The 22,604-nt window shown below is 42.2% G+C and overlaps 1 protein-coding gene across 9 annotated transcripts in view; it reads left to right on the top strand.

Annotated features, from left to right (window-relative positions):
- Positions 1-22,604, top strand: part of SIPA1L2 (signal induced proliferation associated 1 like 2) — a 213,510-nt gene that overhangs the window by 89,852 nt on the left and 101,054 nt on the right. For all 9 annotated transcript variants that reach the window (XM_038533898.1, XM_038533904.1, XM_038533899.1 and 6 more), the window contains one exon: positions 15,124-16,864. In XM_038533898.1, coding sequence (XP_038389826.1) covers positions 15,388-16,864 — 1,477 coding nt within the window. In that variant the 5' untranslated portion in view covers positions 15,124-15,387. The remainder of the gene's footprint in view (positions 1-15,123; positions 16,865-22,604) is intronic.

Raw genomic sequence — 22,604 nt, forward strand, 5'->3', positions numbered from 1 at the left:
GCAGCCTAGATTCTGGTTCTGATTCTCTTGACTCACCATCATTTGATTGTAGGCAGATTACTTATTTAATTGCCCTAAGGTTATCTTCCTTATCTGTTAATTGGGGAGAAGAGGCGCTCTCTCTCATCTCTCCAGAGGTTTTCCTGAGATTGAATGGACATAAAAGAGTTTTGAAGATAGCAAATCCCTAAATAAATGGAATACACATATGTTAATATTTTATGATAAAGCACAAATTATTAGTCAAATTCTTTGGGTCTTCCTGTGATTGTTATGAAGCTTATGGTGATATCGATGATTTATTTACTTGCTATTTTACATGAGATCACTTTTCACTGTTTTGATACTCTGTTTATATCTCAGAACTGATAATCATAATTGCAGTTTCTAGGTCTCTCTCTTATTCATTAACCTAGAAATTCAAAAAAGGTATCGACTTCCCATGAACATAGATTTATAATAGGAAATAAGGCTTTTAGTGTTATTTTTAATTTAATAAAATCCTGTATATCATGTTAGGTGGTCATTCTCTTTTTTTCTTCAAGTCAAGATCTTGGAGTTAGGGACTTTAAAAAAAAACATAACCAACCCAAATTAATTAAGCATGTATCTGTCATCCCAGTGGTTTAACTTTCCTTTCTTACTTTGCATTCGGCTCAGACTTTTAAAATTCCAAGTAAGGTATGTTGGGGAAGAGTTTCCATGTCAGGCACTGGACTTCATTCTCTGTGCCTCATGAGATGAAAACATGTCCCCCTGGAAGGAGATACCTTATTAATGAAGGACATCAAGGGCAGAACATCTCTTCAGGACTCATTCCGCCACAAGTCCTGGATTTGAGTTCCCAGGAGCCCTGAATGAGCTGGCCTCACAGCTGGCGAACAGCACTGGGACCGTTACGGGTAAAATCAGCCAGCAAAAAGCATGAATGGAGCCCTCCCGTGTCTCCGTTCTGTTTGCTGACCTCAGTATCTGTGCCACATGTTTCCTGTTTTTTTGTGAGGACAGGTTTATTGGTGGTTAGGGATGGAAAGTTTGGATGGCACACAGTGGTAGCTATTAAATCAAGTATTTATAACGTCGTCTTCTCCCATTAGATCATTGCTTTATTGGTGGCCCAGCCTTCTGGGAAGGGTGGTGGTTTTCTGTAAGTGACAGTCCGTGCCTCCCTGAGCCTCCCTTGGTGTCTGTTAGCCCCGAGAAGCAGGCCCTGCAGTAGAATAGAGCAGGCAGCTGGCGTGGGGTTCCTGGGAGGGGACATCACTGTCCTCACGGCCAGGCACTGGTCTGCAGCACGCTCCTTGTGGTGGGCTTGCGGCCACAGGCTTGGCTGGAAGATGTAAAGCCCACTCCTGGCTTCCCTTCCTCGAAGGCATTGTGAGGGCAGGGCCTGCAGGTCCGGTGGGTGACTGGCTGGCCATGTCCACCTGTTTTTTTTTTTTTTTTAATTTTTATTTATTTTTGATAGTCACACAGAGAGAGAGAGAGAGAGAGGCAGAGACACAGGCAGAGGGAGAAGCAGGCTCCATGCACCGGGAGCCCGACGTGGGACTCGATCCCGGGTCTCCAGGATTGCGCCCCGGGCCAAAGGCAGGCGCCAAACCGCTGCGCCACCCAGGGATCCCTAATGATCAGGCCAGCGTATGGATTGTCAGCTCAGGGCAAAGCATGTTGCAGGTGCCAATACATAGATTCTGGAACTGGAAGAACTCCCGAACAGTGGGTCATGGAATCCTGTGAGAAATGCACACTTCCGTGCAGCACGCTGGCGAGGATTTTACACTCAGGTGACGCCCGGGTCGTGGGTCCCGAGTGAAGATGGTGATTGCAGGGACAAGGCTGGGGAGGCCAGGTCTGTGTTCTCCTGCAGCAGTGTCCTCTTTAGCTGGCTCTCAGTGTGGATGCTACTGGGAGCAGAGGTGCTGTGATGCTCCTCGAGGGTTACAAGTGGGTGATCAGAGTCTGAAACTCAGTGGAAATGTTTTGCACAGCTAATATTCAATAATATGCTCTTTCTGAGTTTTGCCAGAGATTTGGTCTATTTCACTTCCTGCTTCCCTTTTCTCTCTAGGCTCCCAATCCTCAGTTTTAAGTGGGAAAAATGTCATTCCTCAATGAGGTCAAAGATCATTTGAGAGGGGCTTTAGAGACAGGAACAAACCATTTAACCCATTTGGGTTTCCTCATGCTTACTTATCAGATGGCCATACTGTCCTTTTGCATTTGTGAAGACGATAGTCTTCAGAGCGCTTATGTATGCTTTCTCCTTTGGTCCCACAAGACCTGTCTTATGTGTGCTGGGCAGACACAGTTGCCATTGTGCAGATGAAACTGAGTCAGTGAGTGCATAGATGGCTCACGGGCCCACAATTAATCATGTCCTCAGAGGGAGACACAACCTTCTCCATTCCAGATTTTCTAGACACTGCTGGCTGCCAGGCTCACAGTGGATGTAGGATATAGGAAAATATATGCCAGTGTACCATATTACAATTCTTTTTTTTTTTCCATATTACTATTCTAACCAATGTGTCATCCAATGTGTGGGAATAAAGGGCAATATTTTCGTGAATACCTGCTATAAAAAACCATACACTCTAGTAAGTTCATCAGCAGTAGGAATTGCTCAACTGACATGGATATCCACTTCCATGCTTACATATCTTACTGTGGGATTTAGAGCAAGCAGAGGGAGCTAATGGTCATCTCATTGTACATAAATGAGTAATATGCTCTGTGTAATGTAACATCCACTGGTTTTACAGGCAATTTAAAAAATCTTTTTATTGAATTTAAAGTTGATATGTATGTGGATCTACATGTTCATCATGTACAGTTATGTAATTTGGGCACTGTAGAAAAATAAAGAAGAGCAAAAGGCATGCATAAGCCTATCCACCGCTGTCGTAAGGCGAAGATGCTTCTTTGCAGTACTTTTATGTATATAGTTTTAACATCAAGCTTTGTATTTGGCTCCTTTCACATAAACTTATGTTGTAAATTCCAACATCATGCACATTCAGAGAACCTTTTTGGACTGTGTATCATATTCCATTGTATCATATTTACCATATGAGGGCATAGTAACCCTTGGTCACCGGCTTTTATGATTCCAGATTTTTCATTCCTGTAGTTCTGGAGCGAATATCTTTCTGAGTTTTCCCCCACATGTCTTATTTTGTGAGTGGATTTTTGAGATGCAGCGTTAATGTTGAGCCAAACGACTGTCTTTATTGGTGTTCAGAGGGAGGTGCTGTCAGCGCACGAGGATATCCATCCCCCCGCCCCCACACTCCCTACACTGGAGTGCAATGTATGTGCGCATGCATGTGGATAACTTTTATAACATGCTAGTCAGAAGTAATGTCCAATCCTTTTTAACTCATTTCTTCTATTACTTATCATGCATGTGCGAATCTTACCCCGCTCAGCTTCTTGAGGATTAGCAAGCTCTGTCATTCATCGTTACTGCTCCAGAGCAGCCCCCCAGCATCCAGTACAGTGCCTAGTAGAACTGAATACATTTATTTACTGGAGTAACAAAGGCTTTTTTGTATCAGATAATAAACCTTGTAGAGCTGTTCAGCGAAACTCAGTATCCTGTAATTCAAATAAACATGAGAATGATGGGAAGGTGGCTCTAAGTGTGTGATTAGTGAAAGGCATTTGTTGTATATTTGCTGCTAAAATCATTATTCAAATAGTAGACTATTGTATGAATTTGTGAGGTTTTCTTTTCATGCCCTTTATACTCAAAAGGAAGCATCTTCAGGTTTGACGGCTTTTTGGTTTACTTGTTGCATTTTTACAAAGAACACATTGAAGGTAGCCACTTTGTGTATTTGGTTCAGTTTTCACTAGTATTGATTGATTGGAGTTTTGGGGAGCAAGGTGTGCCAGACCTTCGCTTTGCAAGAGTTTCCCCTGTGGATTCAGTGGAAAATAACAGAAGAAGAGAGTGAGAAGATTGGTTCTCTCTGAGAAACACAACAGGAAGGATCGTGAGTAGTGTTTTCTCCAGGCTCTAGCCTACCAGGTTTTTCTTATAAAATGCCCCTGTTCCCTTTTTTGCCACCCGGTATCACTAAACCTTTATTTGAAGAATAGCACAGATTATTTTCTGTGATTTTTATATGAAAATAACAGAAGGACAATCTAAGTCAGTGGGCATTGGATTGAAATTCTTTTCTTCTCTTCTTATGTTCTCCTAAGACACAAATGCCTCAGCTTAAATTATTAATTGGAATGTCTGATTTCCTACTGTGTCATCTGTAATTCAAGGGCCACATAGCTGAAAAAAACATATTAACTAATAACCTCCTGAGGGAAGGAGGTGCAGGGCCATCTCTTTTTATCTCTTTCTGATTTAAAAGATTTAATGGAAAACAGTCAATACCCACAGCTGTTCTGTCTCCTTGAAAAAAATTCCACGATCAAAATACTCCACTTTACAAAATGGCTCTTTGTTTATTCTCTTTTTTGACATTAGCTGGCTGGCTGGATAGGGAAAGCAGCTTACTACCAAGAACTGATTTAAAAAAAACTTTTTTTTTTTATTGACACACTGAAAGTTAAAAAGTTGCAAATAATCTTGTTATCATTTAATAGAGCCTCTAAAGTAATTTTTAAAAGAAGTCCTAGCTGGAAAGAGGGTCACACCTAACTGGAGATTGTTTTGGGCATTTCCTTCACCTTCTGAAATCTTCTGTTTGCCTCTTAGAGAATCAGCTTAACTATGGCACATCAGTCAGTGCTTTGTGTTCCTATTGTTGAATGTATAGAAACCAGCAATTATCATGGTATGTTTTGTAAACAACATTGTGGTCCTTAGGGAAAGTTATGGATCTTACTCATTTTAATTGCTCAATTTTAAGACAATTAGTTAATCGATAAATCCTTACTCACATGTCAGTTTTGTCAGCTAATATTTTTAGAACTTACCTTATAGGAGACACAAGGATAGCACTTTGCATCTACATTTTATTTAGTCTTTAGAATAATTCTTTGAAATAGATAAAATCATTCCCATTTTACAGATAGGAAATTGAGGCTCAGGGATAATGTGTAACTTTGCCATAATCTTAGCTAGCATGTGGTAGATCCTGGATTTTTGCTGAGTGGCCATGTGCAAAGACATGTCCATGCCTTCACAGTGCTTAGAGTTTAGAGGAAGTTAGTGACAAGTACGAAGGCTGGTATAGATGATTTGGTATAATGTATGGTAGGAAAGAAGGTGTATTGGAGCCCAAATAAAGATAAATAGAATCAATATTGAGATTCGAGAAGGCTTCTATTGAACCCAACATAAGGGGTAATGTCTGACTAAGAATACCTGGTAGCAAAGTTGAGGGAAAGAGAGTCTCAGAGTCTTTGTATGGGAGGAAAAGCCTGTGCAGGGCCCCTTGCATGAGAAATTTCAGGACAGGGGCACCTGCATGGCTCAGTCGGTTGAGCATCTGACATGATTTCAGCTCAGGTCATGATCTCAGGGTCGTGAAATTGAGCCCTGTGTTGGGCTCCATACTGAGCATGGAGCCTACTTAAGATTCTCTCTCTCTTTCCGTTTCTAAAAGAAAAAAAAAAAGAAAAAAGAAATAGAAAATTCGTGGGAAACATGGTGTATGAAGTTTCAGCAGCTGGAGAAGGGGCCAGGCAGCTAATTGGGGACTCGATCATAAGTGAACTGTGCTACCTTAAGGCAATCAGGCTTTATTGTCACAGAAATGGGGGAGTATTGAAAGGATTTATGATAATCTAGGAAAAATAAGGGAGTAGGTCTAACTGCAGTGGGGGCGAGGCAGTTGAGATAGCAAGTTGTACATGGATTGGGGAATGTTCAGAAGGAGGAATTAACAGGCCGTGGGATAGATGTTGGACTGTCAGGGAAGGCAGAATGAACATGCTGGGCTTGGGTGGCAGCTGTGTGGTGGAGCCATCTCCTGAGCTCCCATCCCAGGAGATGTCTTTGGGCTTGTGGATAGGTTTTAGAGTCATCACTGTTAGAGATGGCATAGGAAACTACTCGAACTGTATGAGGAAATGTATGGAATTGTGAAAAGATAGCCTAGAATAAACTTTGAGTATCATCAGCATTTATTCAGCAAAGAAGACCAGGGGAAGATCCATCAAGGAAACCAAACAGAGAGAATCAAGAATAACTGTGTTCATGAATGTATCATGATGGTATGTCAACTCAGTACTTTGGGGTACTTTGATTGGCAACCATTTCAATTTAGATGGATGGATGGATGTAAGTTAATCATGAGTGCCAACTAAGTGACAAGCATGACTCTAAACGCTGTGGGTGAATAGCGTGAATAGGGTAGATCGGACCCTACTCTGGTGAAGCTTACAGCTGCTTCATTTAGAAAGTCCAACGAGAGCACAGACCTTTGATTTGGCCCCTTTATTTCCCATGGATTACAATTCAGTAAGACTCATAATACAACATTTTAGTGGAGACTGAATCCTTTAGGCTTTTTACTGGGGTCCCTGCCTTACTTTGATGAAAGTATCCTTAACTACATGAAAGGCATCAGCTTTTCTTACTTTAGAAATTCTACAACATGTTGCTCACAAATCTTAGGTTACCTCTATGTTACAAAATCCCAAAGAGGAGATTTTTGCTCTTTTTAATATTCTCATACCCCAGAATATTTCTTTGGTATCATCCCATTGTCTAGTTCAAGATAAATATCTAAGAGCTAATTTTCATGTCTACATCTACCAAAAACTTAGCTGTCAAAAGTATGACTGTTAAACTTGTATATTTATGACAGTTTATGACCATTAATCCTTAACAACAGCCCATTTATCAAATTGTCTCATTTCCTTGATTTTAGTGGGCTACTATGATAGGAAGTTGGGTTAATGGATTGTTTTATGGCTCTTTAGCCATAACTTCACTTAGTACCGGGCTGAATGTACATGAACGCAGTGATTTTATGGTGAATGCATTTCAGGTGATCAGGCTTCAGTGGCGGCACACCTCAGCTCTTTCCCGCCTTCCTGGTCATAGGGAAGGTAAAAGTGGGGACAGCTTGTTCCTCCTTTTATTCCCTATCCAATCATACATGTCAGGATTAGAGCCGATGGAATATGAGTCTGAAAAATAGGCATTTTTACAGTAGTTAGGCTTTTATTATAAGTCTGCCATATAATTTTAACCATTTTTTGCCTTGAAAGAGGCTCATAATTTGTGTATTTTGTGGTTTTCAATCCATTTGCTACAGCTGCAATCCTGATAAGTGGCTCAATTATAACTGTAATATTGGTCTTAAAGACTCACTGATGTCTCATGGAAAACTTTGAAAAACAGTCTATCTAAAGACAATTATGCTTAAATACCACATTTTCTCCATTTCTCTGTTCTTTCCTTTACAAATTATTGCCAAGACCATTAGCATGAGAACAGATTATTCCTTCAAGCTCTAAAATTCTTGAATTTCCCAAGTTGTGGGTTATTGCCTCCCCTGGCTAGCCCTGTCCTCACTGGAGGCCATCCTGCCACCCATAAGGTCACGCAAGTTCACATGTAGACTTTTTTTTGAAGTGACCACAGAGTGCTGGTGACAACTTTCCATTTTTACTGGGGAGCAAAAGCCACAGAGTTGGACAAAAGGTGAGAATAATTGGAAACAATGGAGGGGGGATGGCCAGTGTCCTTGACATCAAAAATGAGCTCAAAGAAAGGAAGAAAGCTGTAGAAGCATGTTAGAGATACATTTTCATTAATGATCATTCTAAGATGAACTCTGTACCTTCTCCTATCTTGGCAAATGGTCAGTGTCTAGGTTTGGAGAATTACCTGGTGAGGTGGGCATTTGTGCCACTGATGAGACCCAACTATATAGATTATTAGTCCGTTTTCTTAATTAAGGCCTAAGGAAGGAATTAAAGGACTTCCTTTTTTTTTTTCATGTTTAATTTTTTTAGCCACATCAGGTTGGCAGTATGAGTTCAGTTAGCCATGAAGTTAGGAAAGTCAGATGTTTTAAGATACTTTTCAGTAGTCTCTTCATTAATTAAGGCAAGAGGGAGCAAGTGGTCAGGGTGGTGCCCGTAATATGCACATTTCAGGGTCTGTTTTATTTTACTCCTTAATATTTGATGAAATAACACTTCTGTCGTTTGTGGGAGAATACCATGGCCTTTTGGTTGGAGAATACTGCACATCTCTCATATCCGTTTTTTAAAGTCTGTCAGAAGGATGAAGTAATGTAAAATCACAGAGTAAGGACAGGAGCTGACTCACAGTTGTTCAGGAAAACAGTGATGTGGGGGCTCTTAGATTCATTCGGCTTTGTCTCTAACTTGGATGTGAGGCCCAGTATCTGTTTGACTAGGTCCTCTGATGGGATGGTTTCCCTTTTCCATCCTTCTGTGGAGTGGTACTCTTAGTGGGCATACATCCAAAGTCCCAGGAACCTGGCACTGTGCCATTTCAAGAAAAATGGAGCCCTGCAAACAATCAGCCACTTTGCCCAGCTCAGAGCAGGACAGAGACTGATGAAGGGATTGGCTATTTGGGTCTCCTCATTTCTCATTGTGTCTGGAATGGGCCGTTAGCCTAATAGATGCCACTGCTGAGATGGTTATAAGATGACGTATGGCATGCTTGCCTTCCGTACAGTTAGAAGATGTCTATAACTACCTCACTGGGCTAAGACAGTGGTGGGGGTGGGAAGCTGTTTTCAGAGTGGCCTAGCTGTTGCCTTTTATGTTCAAGATAACCTGTTCTTATAAGGATCTGGGCATGCCTCACTATAAACAGCATCCTGCAAAGAGTTAACAAGCATCCGTATTTATCTGAGTTTCTTTTCTTTTTTTTTTTTTATCCGAGTTTCTATAATAAACATGTTTCTGCAAAATTATGAAACTTTTATGATGGCAGTAGATTCTGTAACTATAAGAACTTTCCATTTAAATGTCAAATATTTTATCTTCTAAAAGGTCACTGCATAACGTGTGTGTTTAGCAATTTATTCATTTAATAATATTTATCAAACATCTACCACACATAAGAAACCGTGCCCAGTGCGACAGGTAAGTGGTGAACCAAACAGACACAGCCCTGGGCGTGAAGGTGTAGCAAGCAGGGGTTTGGGGAAGAGAAGACACCATGGGACCATGTTGCAGGGACACCTAGTTGGGGGTGAGAGCAAGGAGGGCAAGTGGTTGTCAGCTTGGTCCAATCAGTATCAGCTCTGTTTCCAGGGACAGCTCAGATGCAGGTGCAGAGAGTGGGCTGCTTGAAGACTGGAAAGGCAGTCTGTGTGTCTGAGCCATAGCACAGAGGACAAAGAGGGGGACCCTGAGCTACAGACTGAGCAGAAAAGATTGGGAAGAGACATGTGAGGCAGAGTTTGGATTTTTACCTTAACAAAGATGGCAAGTGTTGGGGCACTTAGGTGGCTCAGTCAGTTAAGCATCCGACTCTAGATTTCGGCTCAGGTCATGATCTCAGAGTCATGACATCGAGCCCTGCACTGGGCTCTGTGCTGGGCGTGGAGCCTGCTTGAAATTCTTTGTCTCTCTCTCTCCCTCTTCCCCCACTATTCTTTCTCTCTCTCTCTAGAAAACAAAACAATACACCTTCTCAGCTGAATGCTGCAAAGTAACAGACAAAGGTAGAAAGTTAGAACTTGAGAAAAAAGTAAAGATAATGAGAGATGCAGAAGAGTCTTATATGCCAGTGCCTATAATCTAGGCATGTTGTCCCAGATCTGCAGCTCTTCATCTGCAGCCCTGCAGGGTGAACATGATTCACTGGTGTAGGGGTGTGTGTGTGTATGCATGTCTGTGTCTCCCTCTCATCCAAAGCCTCGCCCCTAGGTTCTGGATTATTTCATAGGTCATTCCAACTTGTGCTTTAGTTTTCATTCCCTCCATTGCTTTGCTTTCTGTATTTCCTCCTGTTTAGAACTCATGTCATTCCTTCTTGTTATCTGCTTTCAAAGACATTGATTTTAATTCTTCCCTATGTGCTGTAAATTTTTTTAAATTGCATGATGTTCATATTTCTAATTTATCTTACTTAAAAACAAGTGCTGTGATTGTTTTTGAGGTGTTTTCTTTTTACTGCAATATTAAAAATAATGTATTCAGTAATTTTAAAAGGAAGGTGCTGTACAGACAGTACAAGTATTACAGATACTTTGTATATAGTAATACTTAGTAGTACTTCTGAAAGGAAGGTGCTGCCTATGGTTCTGCTGATAGGGAGGTTGACTTTGGGGAGGTATGGAAAGTGGAAAATGTGGCTAGGAGTATAACGTGGCAGGAGGGGTTCTGCTGCAACTTTATTAATTAGCTACTGTGTCAAGAATTTTTTGGCTTTGAATACTTTGAATTGTTAGTGGACACGGGAAATGTGTTAAAGGGTGTATATTTATAATAATAGGGCAGGGATCTTGCCCAAGAGACTCTGGTTTTGATATTGGATTCCAGTGCCAGAACTGTAATTTCAATTCATTCCTTCATGGATCAGGCAGTTTGCAACATAGTACAAAATAGTTTGGTTGTTGAATTTACTGTCACTTATCTTTAACTGAATATAAATATGGCCTCTCAGAACATTTAAAATTGATCTGGACTATATAGAAATCTAACTGAAACTGTATAAACCAAAAAATAATTAGTTGGCTCACACAACTGAAAAATCCCATGGGTAGAGCTGGTTCCAGGTCCAGCTGGAGTCAAGAGCTCTGTCCCTAAGATTTCGTCTTTCCCTCTCGAGGTTTGATGACCTCCATGCTCTTGTTCATACCTCAGTCACATAGGCAAGGCAGGCCCAGCGGCTCCCTGTTTCTGTTCTACCACTTGAGCCCTCCCAAGAATCAGAGCACGAGTGCTGTGCTGGGCTCTCAGTGGCTGGGTGGCTTTTGGGCTCATCCCTGGACCAGTCAATGTAGCCCGGAGATGCTGTGCTTTCATTGGTCAAACCTCGGTCAGGTGTTAGGGGGTGGAGTTAGCCCTACATGAATTAAATGATTTTAGAGCTAAGATTCCCCAGAGGGATTCTGGAAAAGAAAGGGCAATAGATCCTAGACAGGAAAAATCAGTAGCTGTCTACCTACAGCTACTAATGTTTTTATCACACACCGTCAATTAAAAATTCATAATTTCGAAGGAATATTCTCAGAAGATTTCTGGGGGAAGGGTTTTGTGGCTCTGAGTTTGCCTTGTTTTTCTGCCTTTTGTCAAGTGTAATAAGAAAATTCAGATTCATCCATTTTTTAATTGTTTCTATTTATGTTTAAAAATAACAATCATTTTTTTTACAATGTGTTATCCTCCATTTCTGCAGGAGATCAATGAAATAAAGATATTGTGTTTTTAATACTGTCTCTTACAAACAGTGATAATGTTAGAAATGTAGAGAGATGTTAATTGTCAGAATATTGATTTTTCAAATAGAGTGAGCCTGGTGACTGCTGATCATTTTATGGTTCATTTTTCAGTGTATGCATTGTCCTTGCTAATCCTGGCTTCAAAGTTTCTTGTCTTACACATCTCCTTGCAGATGCCTTAACCCCAGAGCTACACCAGGGGAGTGGTGTGAGGGTTACCTGTGTGGGGAGCTAAACTTTTGGCCAAGAGAATGAAGGAGGCCAAAGAAAAACGCCAGGAACAGATTGCCAAGAGATGGAGGCTGCCCTCTCTGAGAGCTTCTACCTTTAAGTCTGAGTCCAGTCGAAAATGAGATTTTCTAGGAGTGACAGAATAAATAAGATCAGACACCAAAAAAAAAAAAAAAAAAAGCCATTATGTGCCTATGCCCTGCTCAGCTTGAAGCATGATGGGGTTGGGCCAGGGGTAGCTGGAGTCTTGAACGTGCTGAGTCTTGAGCCCCTTCCTGCTTTGACTGCCATGTTCTTCATGATATTTTTGGTGCATGCCATGACACGGAAAAGGAAGAAAGAAAGATGGGATCCTTCCCCGATTTTTTAAATAGCATGTGGTCTCAAAAATGGGCAGATAAAGGAGTTGCAGAGTCATGGTTAAGATGGCTCTTTTGGATTTCTGGTATACATTATACATATTTTTATGTAGGGTTTGGTTATGTTTCTGTTGTCTTCAGGGATCATCGGTCTTTAAATTATCCACTTAGGGTGCCTGGGTGGCTCAGTGGTTGAGCGTCTGCCTTTGGCTCAGGTCGTTATCCCGGGGTCCTGGGATCCAGTCCCACATCAGGCTCCAGCAGAGAGCCTGCTTCTCCCTCTGCCTATGTCTCTGCCTCTCTCATGAATAAATAAAGAAAATCTTAAAAAATAAATAGATTTTCCATTAAAATTTTTTTCCCCATTCTTGGATCAGTTTTGGAAATTAAATTGGTGGTTTGCTAGGAAATCATTAGTTTCCTCTGTGTTTTCAAATTTGTTATACAGTTGCTTGTAGTATAATTCTTCTATACTTCATATTTATTTTAATCTCCTGTATATATGGTCATGTTTCCTTTCTCATTTCCAAACTTCTTTCTCTCTTTTCCTTTTTCAGGCTTGAGAAGGAGATCTATTTCTTTGTTTTTTATTTTTATTTTTTTAAAAAACTACCCTTGGGGGCAGCCCAGGTGGCTCAGCGGTTTAGCACCGCCTTCAGCCCAGGGCGTGATCCTGGAGACCCGGGATCAGGATCACGTCCCGTGTCAGGCTCCCTGCATGGAGCCTGCTTCTCTCTCTCTCTCTCTCTCTCTCTCTCTCTCTCTCTCTGTGTGTGTGTCTCATGAATAAATAAATAAAATATTAAAACAAAAAACAAAACAACTACCTTTGGATTTGTCTCTCCTTTTTCTACCTTGTTTTTCCCTTATTCCATTAACTTCACTTTAATCTTTATTCATTTCTTCTTTCTTGGTTTCTTTTGGGACATTTTGTTCTAATATCTTAAGGTGGCAAGTACTTGGTTGCTGACTATGTTTCTTGAAAGTACACAGTTTGGTGGTTTCGGTGGACATGGTTCTTCCTTCTGTTACAGGATATTTACAAATTAATCGCATATACCGAAAAATAAATATCCTATTAATGCTAAGAATTCACAAATTACTTCCGATGCCTGGTACAGAGCTAATTTGTAAGCTTTCAAATTTTGTTGTGTTCTCTAAGCAGCAGAATTATCCGTAGAATTTATAGATTATATAGAAGCTGATCTAGTAAATCAGATACCATTTGAGCAGAGAGATTCTAGGCAAAAAGTTGTTTTCTTTCATATATCAGTTGTCAGTTTTCAATTTCCAGGAAAGGATTCGATAATAGTGTAAATTGTAGAGGAAATAACTGTAATTCAGAATCATCCGTGATCCTTTTAAACACAATGATTCCAAGTGAAATAGATAAGATGCAGTCATCTCTCTTCTTTCTGAGAACTATGGACAGACACTGGTCTGTTGCACTGAACATCTGATTGTGCTTTCCCTCTGTTTACCACATCCTAAAATATCATTATATTTCCTCCGTTATGAAGTTGCCCTGGGAACAGACAGCATCTTACCATGCTGAGACTGATTTTTTTTTTTTTTTCCAATGCGGGAGGAGCAGGTTGCTGTGATAAGAAAATATCAGTTATTCCAATAGACCACCGCATGTTCATCTCAAAGCCATTAAGAACCCATTGGATGGCTGCCTTTGGCTTAGGTTGTGATCCTAGATTTCTGATCCTAGAGTCCTGGGATCGAGCTCTGCATGGGGCTCCTGCAGTGGGGAGTCTGCTTCTCCCTCTTCCTCTACCCCTCCCCCTGCTTGTGCTCTGTCTCACTCTCAAATAAACAAAATCTTAAAAAACAAAACAAAACAATCCTTTGGAGGGGACCTGGCTGGCCCAGTTTGGTGGAGCATGCAGCTCTCGATCTGGGGATCATGAGTTTGAGCCCTACGTTGCATCTAGAGATTACTTAAAAAAAAAAATAAAAAGAGCCCATTGGGGCACCTGTGGCTCAGTAGGTGAGCATCATCCTTTGGCTCAGGTCGTAATCCTGGGGTCCTGGCATCGAGTTTTGTATCAAGCTCCCTGTAGGGAGCCTGCTTCTCAACCTCAGCATGTGTCTGTGCCTCTCTCTGTCTGTCTCCCATGAATAATAAATAAAATATTTTTAAAAAGAATCCAGTGGAAAGAGTTCTAATACTCTTCAACTAGTTGGAATTTTAATATTTTCTAAGTGAATTGCAGTTTTTTGTGCTTTGGGGATGGAGGGAAATCAGCTGTTATATACCTTTACTACCATCATTACTTCAGAATAATTATTCATTCATTCTTAGCCAGCAAGTAGTAAGGTTCCCATAAGTTGGGAAAATACTGCATACCTAGAAAATATTTTTGTCTAAAGATAGAATGAATTGAAAAAGTTATTTGTGATTAAAGAAAAAAAAGTCAATTAGAAGTCAAGTTTCTACTGACCACAAAGATAAATTATGCTTTTATTTTACCCTGCATATTTGTTAAATTGCTAGTGCTGAGATGAACTAGAAAGTTACACTTGTTCAGATACCAAATTCTTCAAGCTCCTTCCCACTTTAACGGGGATCTCTACAAGTTGCTTACTTGATTGCAGAGACCACATTCTAAAAACTCATTTTGCTGATGGACATTTTGAGTTTAAATATTTTGAAAGAAAGTATAATACTTAAAAAAAATAACATGACCTTTCTGTTACTCTATATCTAATTGAAATGTTACTTGATTACCTAATTTAAGCCACGCCACATTAATAGATAATGTTGGTATAGAGATGAAAGGCATGTTATGTTCCTGACTTAGAGGAGCTTGAAGTTAGCTAGTGGAAGAGATTGGTCAGTATAAGGAGATCTGCTACCAGAAGTGTAGTTGCCAGCTCTGTGGGAACACAAAAGGAGAACTCTTTGCTCAGATGTGGGCTGAGGGAAAGCTTCTTGGAGAGGATCCTGCTTGATTCTGTGGTATAAATTCTAACCAGCAAAGTATAGCAAGAAGGCAGAATGTTCTGGAGAGAAGGAGCAGTATGAAGAACAGAGTCATGAAACTTCGGGACAGTCTGGGGGAGTTGGGGATGGGCAGAAGGTGGAGAGAAGGACAGAGAAGAAACCATATGTAAAATGTCTTGAACTTGAGCTACAAAAATTGTTAATGGTTATTTTCTGTGTTTTGATTCAGGTGAAGGAAATACTCAAGGCCAGCTGTCTTAAGGAATGCTCTTGAAAAGGACAGAGACATACAAAATTATTTCAGCAACTGAGAAGGAAGCTGGTTCTGGAGAAACCATCCTCTGAGGATGTTGTTTGCTTTTGGTTAAAAAGAGAAAGCACAACTGTAGAGGAAGCCTTTATATCTGCATTTACAATTGCATTGTGGATAAAGATGTAATTAGATTCACCTCCATCTTGCTGGTGAGACTTGGAGCTTCTTGGCTCGGCAGACATGAGTGACCCAAGGCAGTCACAAGAAGAGAAGCACAAGCTTGGTAGAGCCTCATCGAAGTTCAAAGATCCTCCCAGAATCATGCAGTCAGATGATTATTTTGCTCGAAAATTTAAAGCCATTAATGGCAACATGGGCCCTGCCACTTCTTTAACTGCCTCTAATTCCACTGAGGGTGGTGGTCCAGCTAATGGAACCCCAGCTGTGCCCAAGATGGGTGTGAGAGCAAGAGTGTGTGAGTGGCCTCCCAAGAAGGACTGCTCCAAGGAGCTAGCCTGCAAGACGCTGTGGGAAAGCCGGTCTCAGACCAGTTACGAGAGCGTCACATCCATCGCACACAATGGGCAAAATGACCAGAGCGATGGTCAGCAAGAGGAACAGCTTGATCTCGACTTCGTGGAGGCCAAGTACACCATTGGAGACATCTTTGTCCACTCCCCTCAGAGAGGACTGCACCCCATTAGACAGAGAAGCAATAGTGATGTCACCATCAGCGACATCGACGCTGAAGATGTCTTAGACCAAAACGCAGTGAACCCCAACACTGGGGCCGCGCTCCACCGGGAGTACGGAAGCACGTCTTCCATTGACCGGCAGGGTTTATCTGGTGAGAACTTCTTTGCAATGCTCAGAGGGTACCGAGTAGAGAATTACGACCACAAAGCGATGGCCCCTTTTGGGTTCCCTGAGTTTTTCCCCTGTGATCCTGCGATCTCTCCCAGCCTCCATGCAGCAGCACAGATTTCTAGAGGAGAATTTGTCCGTATCTCAGGATTAGACTACATGGACAGTGCCCTCCTAATGGGGAGAGACAGGGACAAACCTTTCAAACGGAGGTTAAAGTCAGAATCAGTGGAAACGTCCCTGTTCCGGAAGCTGCGGACTGTTAAAAGTGAACATGAGACTTTCAAGTTCACATGCGATCCAGAAGATGGTCGTCTGGAGCGGGGTGTTCGCCCTTGGAATTGCCAGCGGTGTTTTGCACATTATGATGTCCAGAGCATTTTGTTTAATATCAATGAAGCCATGGCTACACGGGCCAACGTGGGGAAGCGGAAAAACATCACCACCGGGGCCTCGGCAGCATCCCAGACTCAGATGCCGGCAGGCCAGACAGGCAACTGTGAGTCCCCTTTGGGGAGCAAGGAGGATCTCAACTCCAAGGAGAACCTGGATGCTGATGAGGGAGATGGGAAGAGCAATGAGCTCGTCCTGAGTTGTCCTTACTTTCGGAATGAGACCGGTGGGGAAGGCGACAGGAGGATCGCCCTTTCTCGGGCCAGTTCTTCATCATTCAGCTCCGGGGAAGGCTGCTCCTTTGAGTCCTCTCTGAGCTCCCACTGCACAAACGCAGGTGTCTCCGTCCTGGAAGTGCCCAGAGAGAACCAGCCCATTCACAGGGAGAAGGTGAAGCGCTACATCATAGAGCACATTGACCTTGGAGCCTACTATTACCGCAAGTTCTTCTATGGGAAAGGTAAGGGAGAGTCCAGCGTGTGTGCATGTGTCTGGGGCTGGTCGTGCTGTGCCACTTTGGGCTGTGGCACCTTCACCAGAGGGTCTGAGGCCATAGGCCACAGAGCTGTCTCAGACCCTCCATGGTGCCAGACTCAGCCCTTCTTCAGGAATCCCAGCGCCTAATCCCAATGCATTGTCACACACATTGGAAGTATTAGGTGAATCTTTGCCGAGAGAATGTATGAATTAGTGTGATCAACAAATATTTTTCCTGAAGTTCTATACATGGCCTTAAACATCAAGATTCTGGTAATCCTTCGGTTTTCGAAAGGATTTCATGGTTTTCGAAATTCTTTAATCCTATGTGAAATGGAGTTTACTTTTATTTAGATTTTCAGGCTTGAAGGATGCATTCCTCAGAAGTCATAGAGTTGAATCCTCAGTCTTTATATGAGTGTCTTCATTTTTCCGGGGACATGAAATATGGTCTATTGAAGATACCTGCAGAAAAATAGGTCCCACACGGGCTCCATAAAACAGGGTATTGGGTGTAGCTTGCTACCGGTGCCCTTGCCTTATAGGGCAGCATAGTTTTCGGGGCTGTCTTGTCCTGGTTTCAGTGTCACTGGCCACCCTCCTGGTATGCTCAGGTGTCACCTCTCAGAGCACCTAAGGAGGTCGTAGGTGGGCCCTGCCAGTCTCGTGAATAAACCGACCTGCCACAGGTATGGATCATGGCGAGCTGACCTTACTTGGAGTTTGTTTCTTCAGAATATTTGTGTGTCATCTTGCAATGTACATTGTGATTGTTACATCCATCAGTTTTTTCCCTCATTTTAGTATCAATTCAGATTTAACCAATCTCCTGTAACCCTAATATTATGAAATCATAGAAATGTGTAGAATAGTCATGATATTGGATGAGCTGTTTGGCTAAATAGGCACTTGCTTTACAACTGCTCATACACTTGAGTTACGTTTCCCTTTTCGTTCTGATGACACATGGGACTGAAATTATTCCATCAGCCTGTCTTGCTTCCCCAGGTGTGTCCTCAGCTCCCATTTCAATCATGGCCTCTGGTTGAACTCAGAGAAACCTGGACTTCCTTTTTAGTCTGTGCTGTGAAAGAATGCATGGCCCTCATGACTGTATTGGTCCAGGGGCAGCACATTATACTACACTGTTCAAAGATGGTGTTTAGGTGGAACCTAGTTATTTTTGGAAAGGAAGGCCATGAAGAAATAGGCTTCCCCATTAAGACCCTTTAATTGACAAAGCCATGGCTGTCCATGCCACCAATAAAATAATCTACTGGAATTATTATACCCTGAAATCCTCAGGCATGGAGTCATTTTGGCTAGCTGAGTTTTGTAAATAGTTTGCGGATCACCCTTTAAAATACCAAAACAGGGGCAGCCTGGATGGCTCAGCAGTTTAGCGCCTGCCTTCAGCCCAGGGTGTGATCCTGGAGACCCAGGATCGAGTCCCATGTCGGACTCCCTGCATGGAGCCTGCTTTTCCCTCTGCCTGTGTCTCTGCCTCTCTCTCTCTCTGTGTCTCACATGAGTAAATAAATAAAATCTTTTAAAAAAGAATAAAAAAATAAAATACCAAAACATAAAAATAAATAAAAATAAACAAAATACCAGGACATAAAAGTTACATATGTGTGTGTGAATGTGTGCATGTGTATTTATGCAGACACTTAGTGCCAGCATCTCATCCATACAGTGGTGTGTGTTAAGTACACGTGTATGTGTCTGTGGAATGAGCAGTGGATGCTTTCTGCAGCCAAGGTCACCACCAGTCATGTCCTTAGGGTCTGTTCCTAGAGATAGTTTTAGGTGCTGGATTCTCTTAGTTCTCTTGACTGCATTTTGTAGATTTCTTCTTGAACTGTCAACTCTCACTCCTGGTAGTTTTGAAAAGTGTCTGTAACTGGTGTATTTCTCCTGCTTTTTCTGATATACTGCTTAGGGTTTGCCAGGGCATTGGAAATAACATCAGCAAACTTGTTAACTTTGAATGTGAAATTCAAAATAAGCTCCAGTGAAGATCCTGAGGACAGATACCCTGTGAATTTGGGGCCTCCAGGCATTGGGCTCACTCTGGTTCTGGGCTTTGCTGTGGACCTGTGAATGAGCGAGGCAGGTGAAGTCAAGGACCCTCTGCAAAGCCTGCCAGATAAGGGTGTGGAGCCGCAATCCCTGAGCTCGCCTTGTCATCAGTGTTCTGTGGGGCTGGGCTGTGGAAGTGCTGTTGTCCCAGCTGATGGATCGGAGGAGAGAATATGACCAAGCCGGCCCCTCTGCTCTTGCCTGCAGCCGTGAACTCTGCCTGCTTGCTCCTATTTTTAGCTCTTCCCTGGTGGGCCTGTGTGTCTCAGAATGAAATTGGCTCCAGCAGCATCTGCGGCTGCTGTCCTGCCTGGTCCCACTGCAGACCCGTGAAGGACTAGAGGCTGGGCAGCCACCCTGGTCCCCAGCAGTCAGTGGGCCATGGCCCCCCACTGTGTGGGAATGGGGACAGGCAGCCAGCTCGGTCCCTGGCTTCAACCTCTAGACTCTTATCTGCAGACATAGCCCCAGTTGCAGAAACATCATTGCTCGACCTAAAAACAGAACCCCTTGGGCCGCCTGGCCCAGATCGGGTGTGTTTGTAGGGAGCTTTGTTCTCCTTTCTCTCTTTTCCCTTCACTCAAAAGTTCTTCTCTTTGGAAGCAGGCACCCCAGGATCTTTTGATACTTCCCAGAATTGCCTTTTCTTTTTCTCCATTCTCCACTGTTCTGTGTGAAATTTCATTTTCAAAAGAATTAAGTGGCACCCAATTGCTGGGAAGGGTTGAAAGTACTGAGCCTTAATGATGTGGTTTACTCTTTCCTGGGTAGTTAGCGTGGAGTGGCTGCGATTGATGGCGAGGTGCGCTCTGCTAACACAGGGCCCCTGAATGGCTTGTTGAGAACTCTGCAGAAGGATTGATGCCGCGGGGTGGCAGTGGCGGCAGCCACAGCAAACTGTGGAGCTTCATCACTTCTGGGCAAATCCATCTGTAGCCTTCCCTGAAACAGCTTTTTAAGGAAGAGTGGGCTAAGACTGGAGTAAGCACAGGGAATGCTGGAGAAGGCTCCTCCCTGTTGCTGGCGATGCCCATGAAGAAAATTGGGTACTGCCTGCCGTGCTTCTGTTTCCCTTGTCCCAATGAAGTACAATTTCCCTCTTTCCATTTGTGAAGCAGACCACGAGGAAGGGCCCCTTAGACAGGTGTTCTGCTTGTTCGAGTCTGTTTGGATACCCTTGAGCTGGCACACTGGCCAGCTTTGTCTCCTTCTGGGCCCCTGGGCACTTAGAGCCTCTGGCCAGCAATGGGCTGTCCCCAGTGGGGCCAGAATGGACAGTGGAGAAAGATAACTCATGGGTCCCTGTGTGTCTGTCCATCAAGTCTTGTCTCATTTAGGAAATTGCATACCTGCAGTTACTCAGGAGTTCTAAAACTGTTCGCTAAAAACCTTAAGAGAATCTTAACCTTAAGAGACTCTTAACCACTCTTAACCTCAGAAACAAACTGAGGGTTGCTGGAGGGGAGGTGGGTGGGGGGAATTGGGTAACTGGGTGATGGGCACTGAGGAGGGCACTTGATGGAATGAGCACTGGGTGTTATATACAACTGATAAATTATTGAACACTACACCTGAAACTAATGATGTACTGTATGTTGGCTAATTGAATTTAAATAAAAATAAATAAATTAAAAAAATGTTCTCTACCTTCAGATTGCACAGACCATAACAGCTATAGACAGGAGTAACTAGAAGGCAGACTATGTCCTTTTTGGATAATGAAAGAAAAGTAATGGATAGAGAATAGGATAAAGCTGGGTCTCTTTGGTGACTTTGGAGTGAAACGTGGCTGTTTGAGCCTTTGGGACCTTGTTTTACCCAGGTACAGGAATGTGTCTGCTTCATATGGGGGAAATTGACTAAAATTGACAATATATACCTTTTTTTGGTCTAGAATTTTTATGTGGCATAGAAGTATTACATGATCATTTTAGGAAAATAAAGAAGCAAAAGCGAAAGAAGTAAAATCCTAGTCCCTAAGAGATAATCACCATGAACAGTTTCCTCTTTATCCTTGTAGGCTTTTTCTGATGCAAATAAATTTATGTAAATGGAACCTTCTATTGCTGTGTCTGTAGAACTTGCTTTGGATGATCATCATCCTTCTGTGTTATTATGTGTAGAGCTACATCAGCATTTTACAAGCCATTATCAATTATCATTATCTGCCTTGGGTGCACGAGTAGACGCCAGGTATTTGCCAACCATGATCTGGGCAGAAGAGCTAATGATGGTATTTGCTTTATTTCAGAGAAAAACCCATCAACTTGATAGAAGCACAGTGATAAAGGGACATCTATTTCTTACTCTCCTAGATGAAGTACAGCTGCAAAACACCTCCTGTCAAATATATTGGTGTTCATTTTAACAAACAAATCTTTATTTTAAAAAAGTAAATTATAAAAAAGGTTTTAATTTCATGAAGTTTGAAAAAATATAAAAATTGTCCTTCTCTACTTGCATGTGGACTGTGCTTAGTGACTCCCTTCTAAGGGCTAGCGCATGGAGAGGGGAAAGATTGCAGTGGAGAAGTCTGGAAAGCACCTCCCCAGCCAGGGCCTGAAGGTCAACATCAACATTGAGAGGTCATGCGGTTAGTTTATCCCCTTGATATGATGGGAATGGCATTTCTTGGGTCTTCCTCCAAAGCCACAACCTCAGTCTGATTAGGGAAATACATTAAACCCCTGAGGAGGGACATTCTACAGAATCCTGACCACTTATCAAAATTGCCAAGGTCATCCAGAACTAGGAGAGTATGGGAAACTGTCACAGTCTAGGAGAGCCTGTAAGAGACATGACGAGTACCTGTAATGGGGTGCTCTGGATGGGATCCTGGAAGAGAAAGGACACTAATAAAGCAGAAAACTGAATAAAAGATGGACTTGATCAATAATAGTGTCAATACTGGTTCATTAATAGAGTGAACTTACCAAAGAAATGTATGATATTAACAACTAAGAAAGTGAGCTAAAAGTATATATAGAGAGAACTCTACTATCTTTGCAGCTTTTCCACAAATCAAAACTTAAAAATAGTTTGCTTAAAATATTTTTAAATATAAGTCATAAAAATTTTCATATGTTTAATATGAGAATCTTTCCAATTACATGAAAAAGAACTTATAGGCAGTTCTTAAAAGTTCTTAAAAGTAACAAACCTACAGATTTATGTTACTTCATTAAACTCTTCAGGATTCCTGCCTCTCCACAGTGTGTTTCAAGTAGAGTGAAATTGACAAAATGTCAGTTTGCCACAGCCCTTTTTTTTTTTTAAACATTTTTAAATTTTTTTTTTTTATTTATTTATGATAGTCACAGAGAGAGAGAGAGAGAGGCAGAGACACAGGCAGAGGGAGAAGCAGGCTCCATGCACCGAGAGCCCAATGTGGGATTCGATCCCGGGTCTCCAGGATTGCGCCCGGGGCCAAAGGCAGGCGCTAAACCCCTGCACCACCCAGGGATGGTGCAGCCATCAGCCCTTTCTATACACATCCCTGGAATGCCAGGAATATTTTCCTCAAACTTACGTACAAGAGCAGGGTAATTATTAGGCTGTAGAATTTACACTTTCTTCTTCATTATTGAAATGCACAGACTTCCCCTTTGAATTTCCCCTAAAATCTGCATGTTAAGGCCAGG

Source organism: Canis lupus, chromosome 4 (genome assembly GCF_011100685.1).
Source record: "Canis lupus familiaris isolate Mischka breed German Shepherd chromosome 4, alternate assembly UU_Cfam_GSD_1.0, whole genome shotgun sequence".
Lineage (NCBI taxonomy): Eukaryota > Metazoa > Chordata > Mammalia > Carnivora > Canidae > Canis > Canis lupus.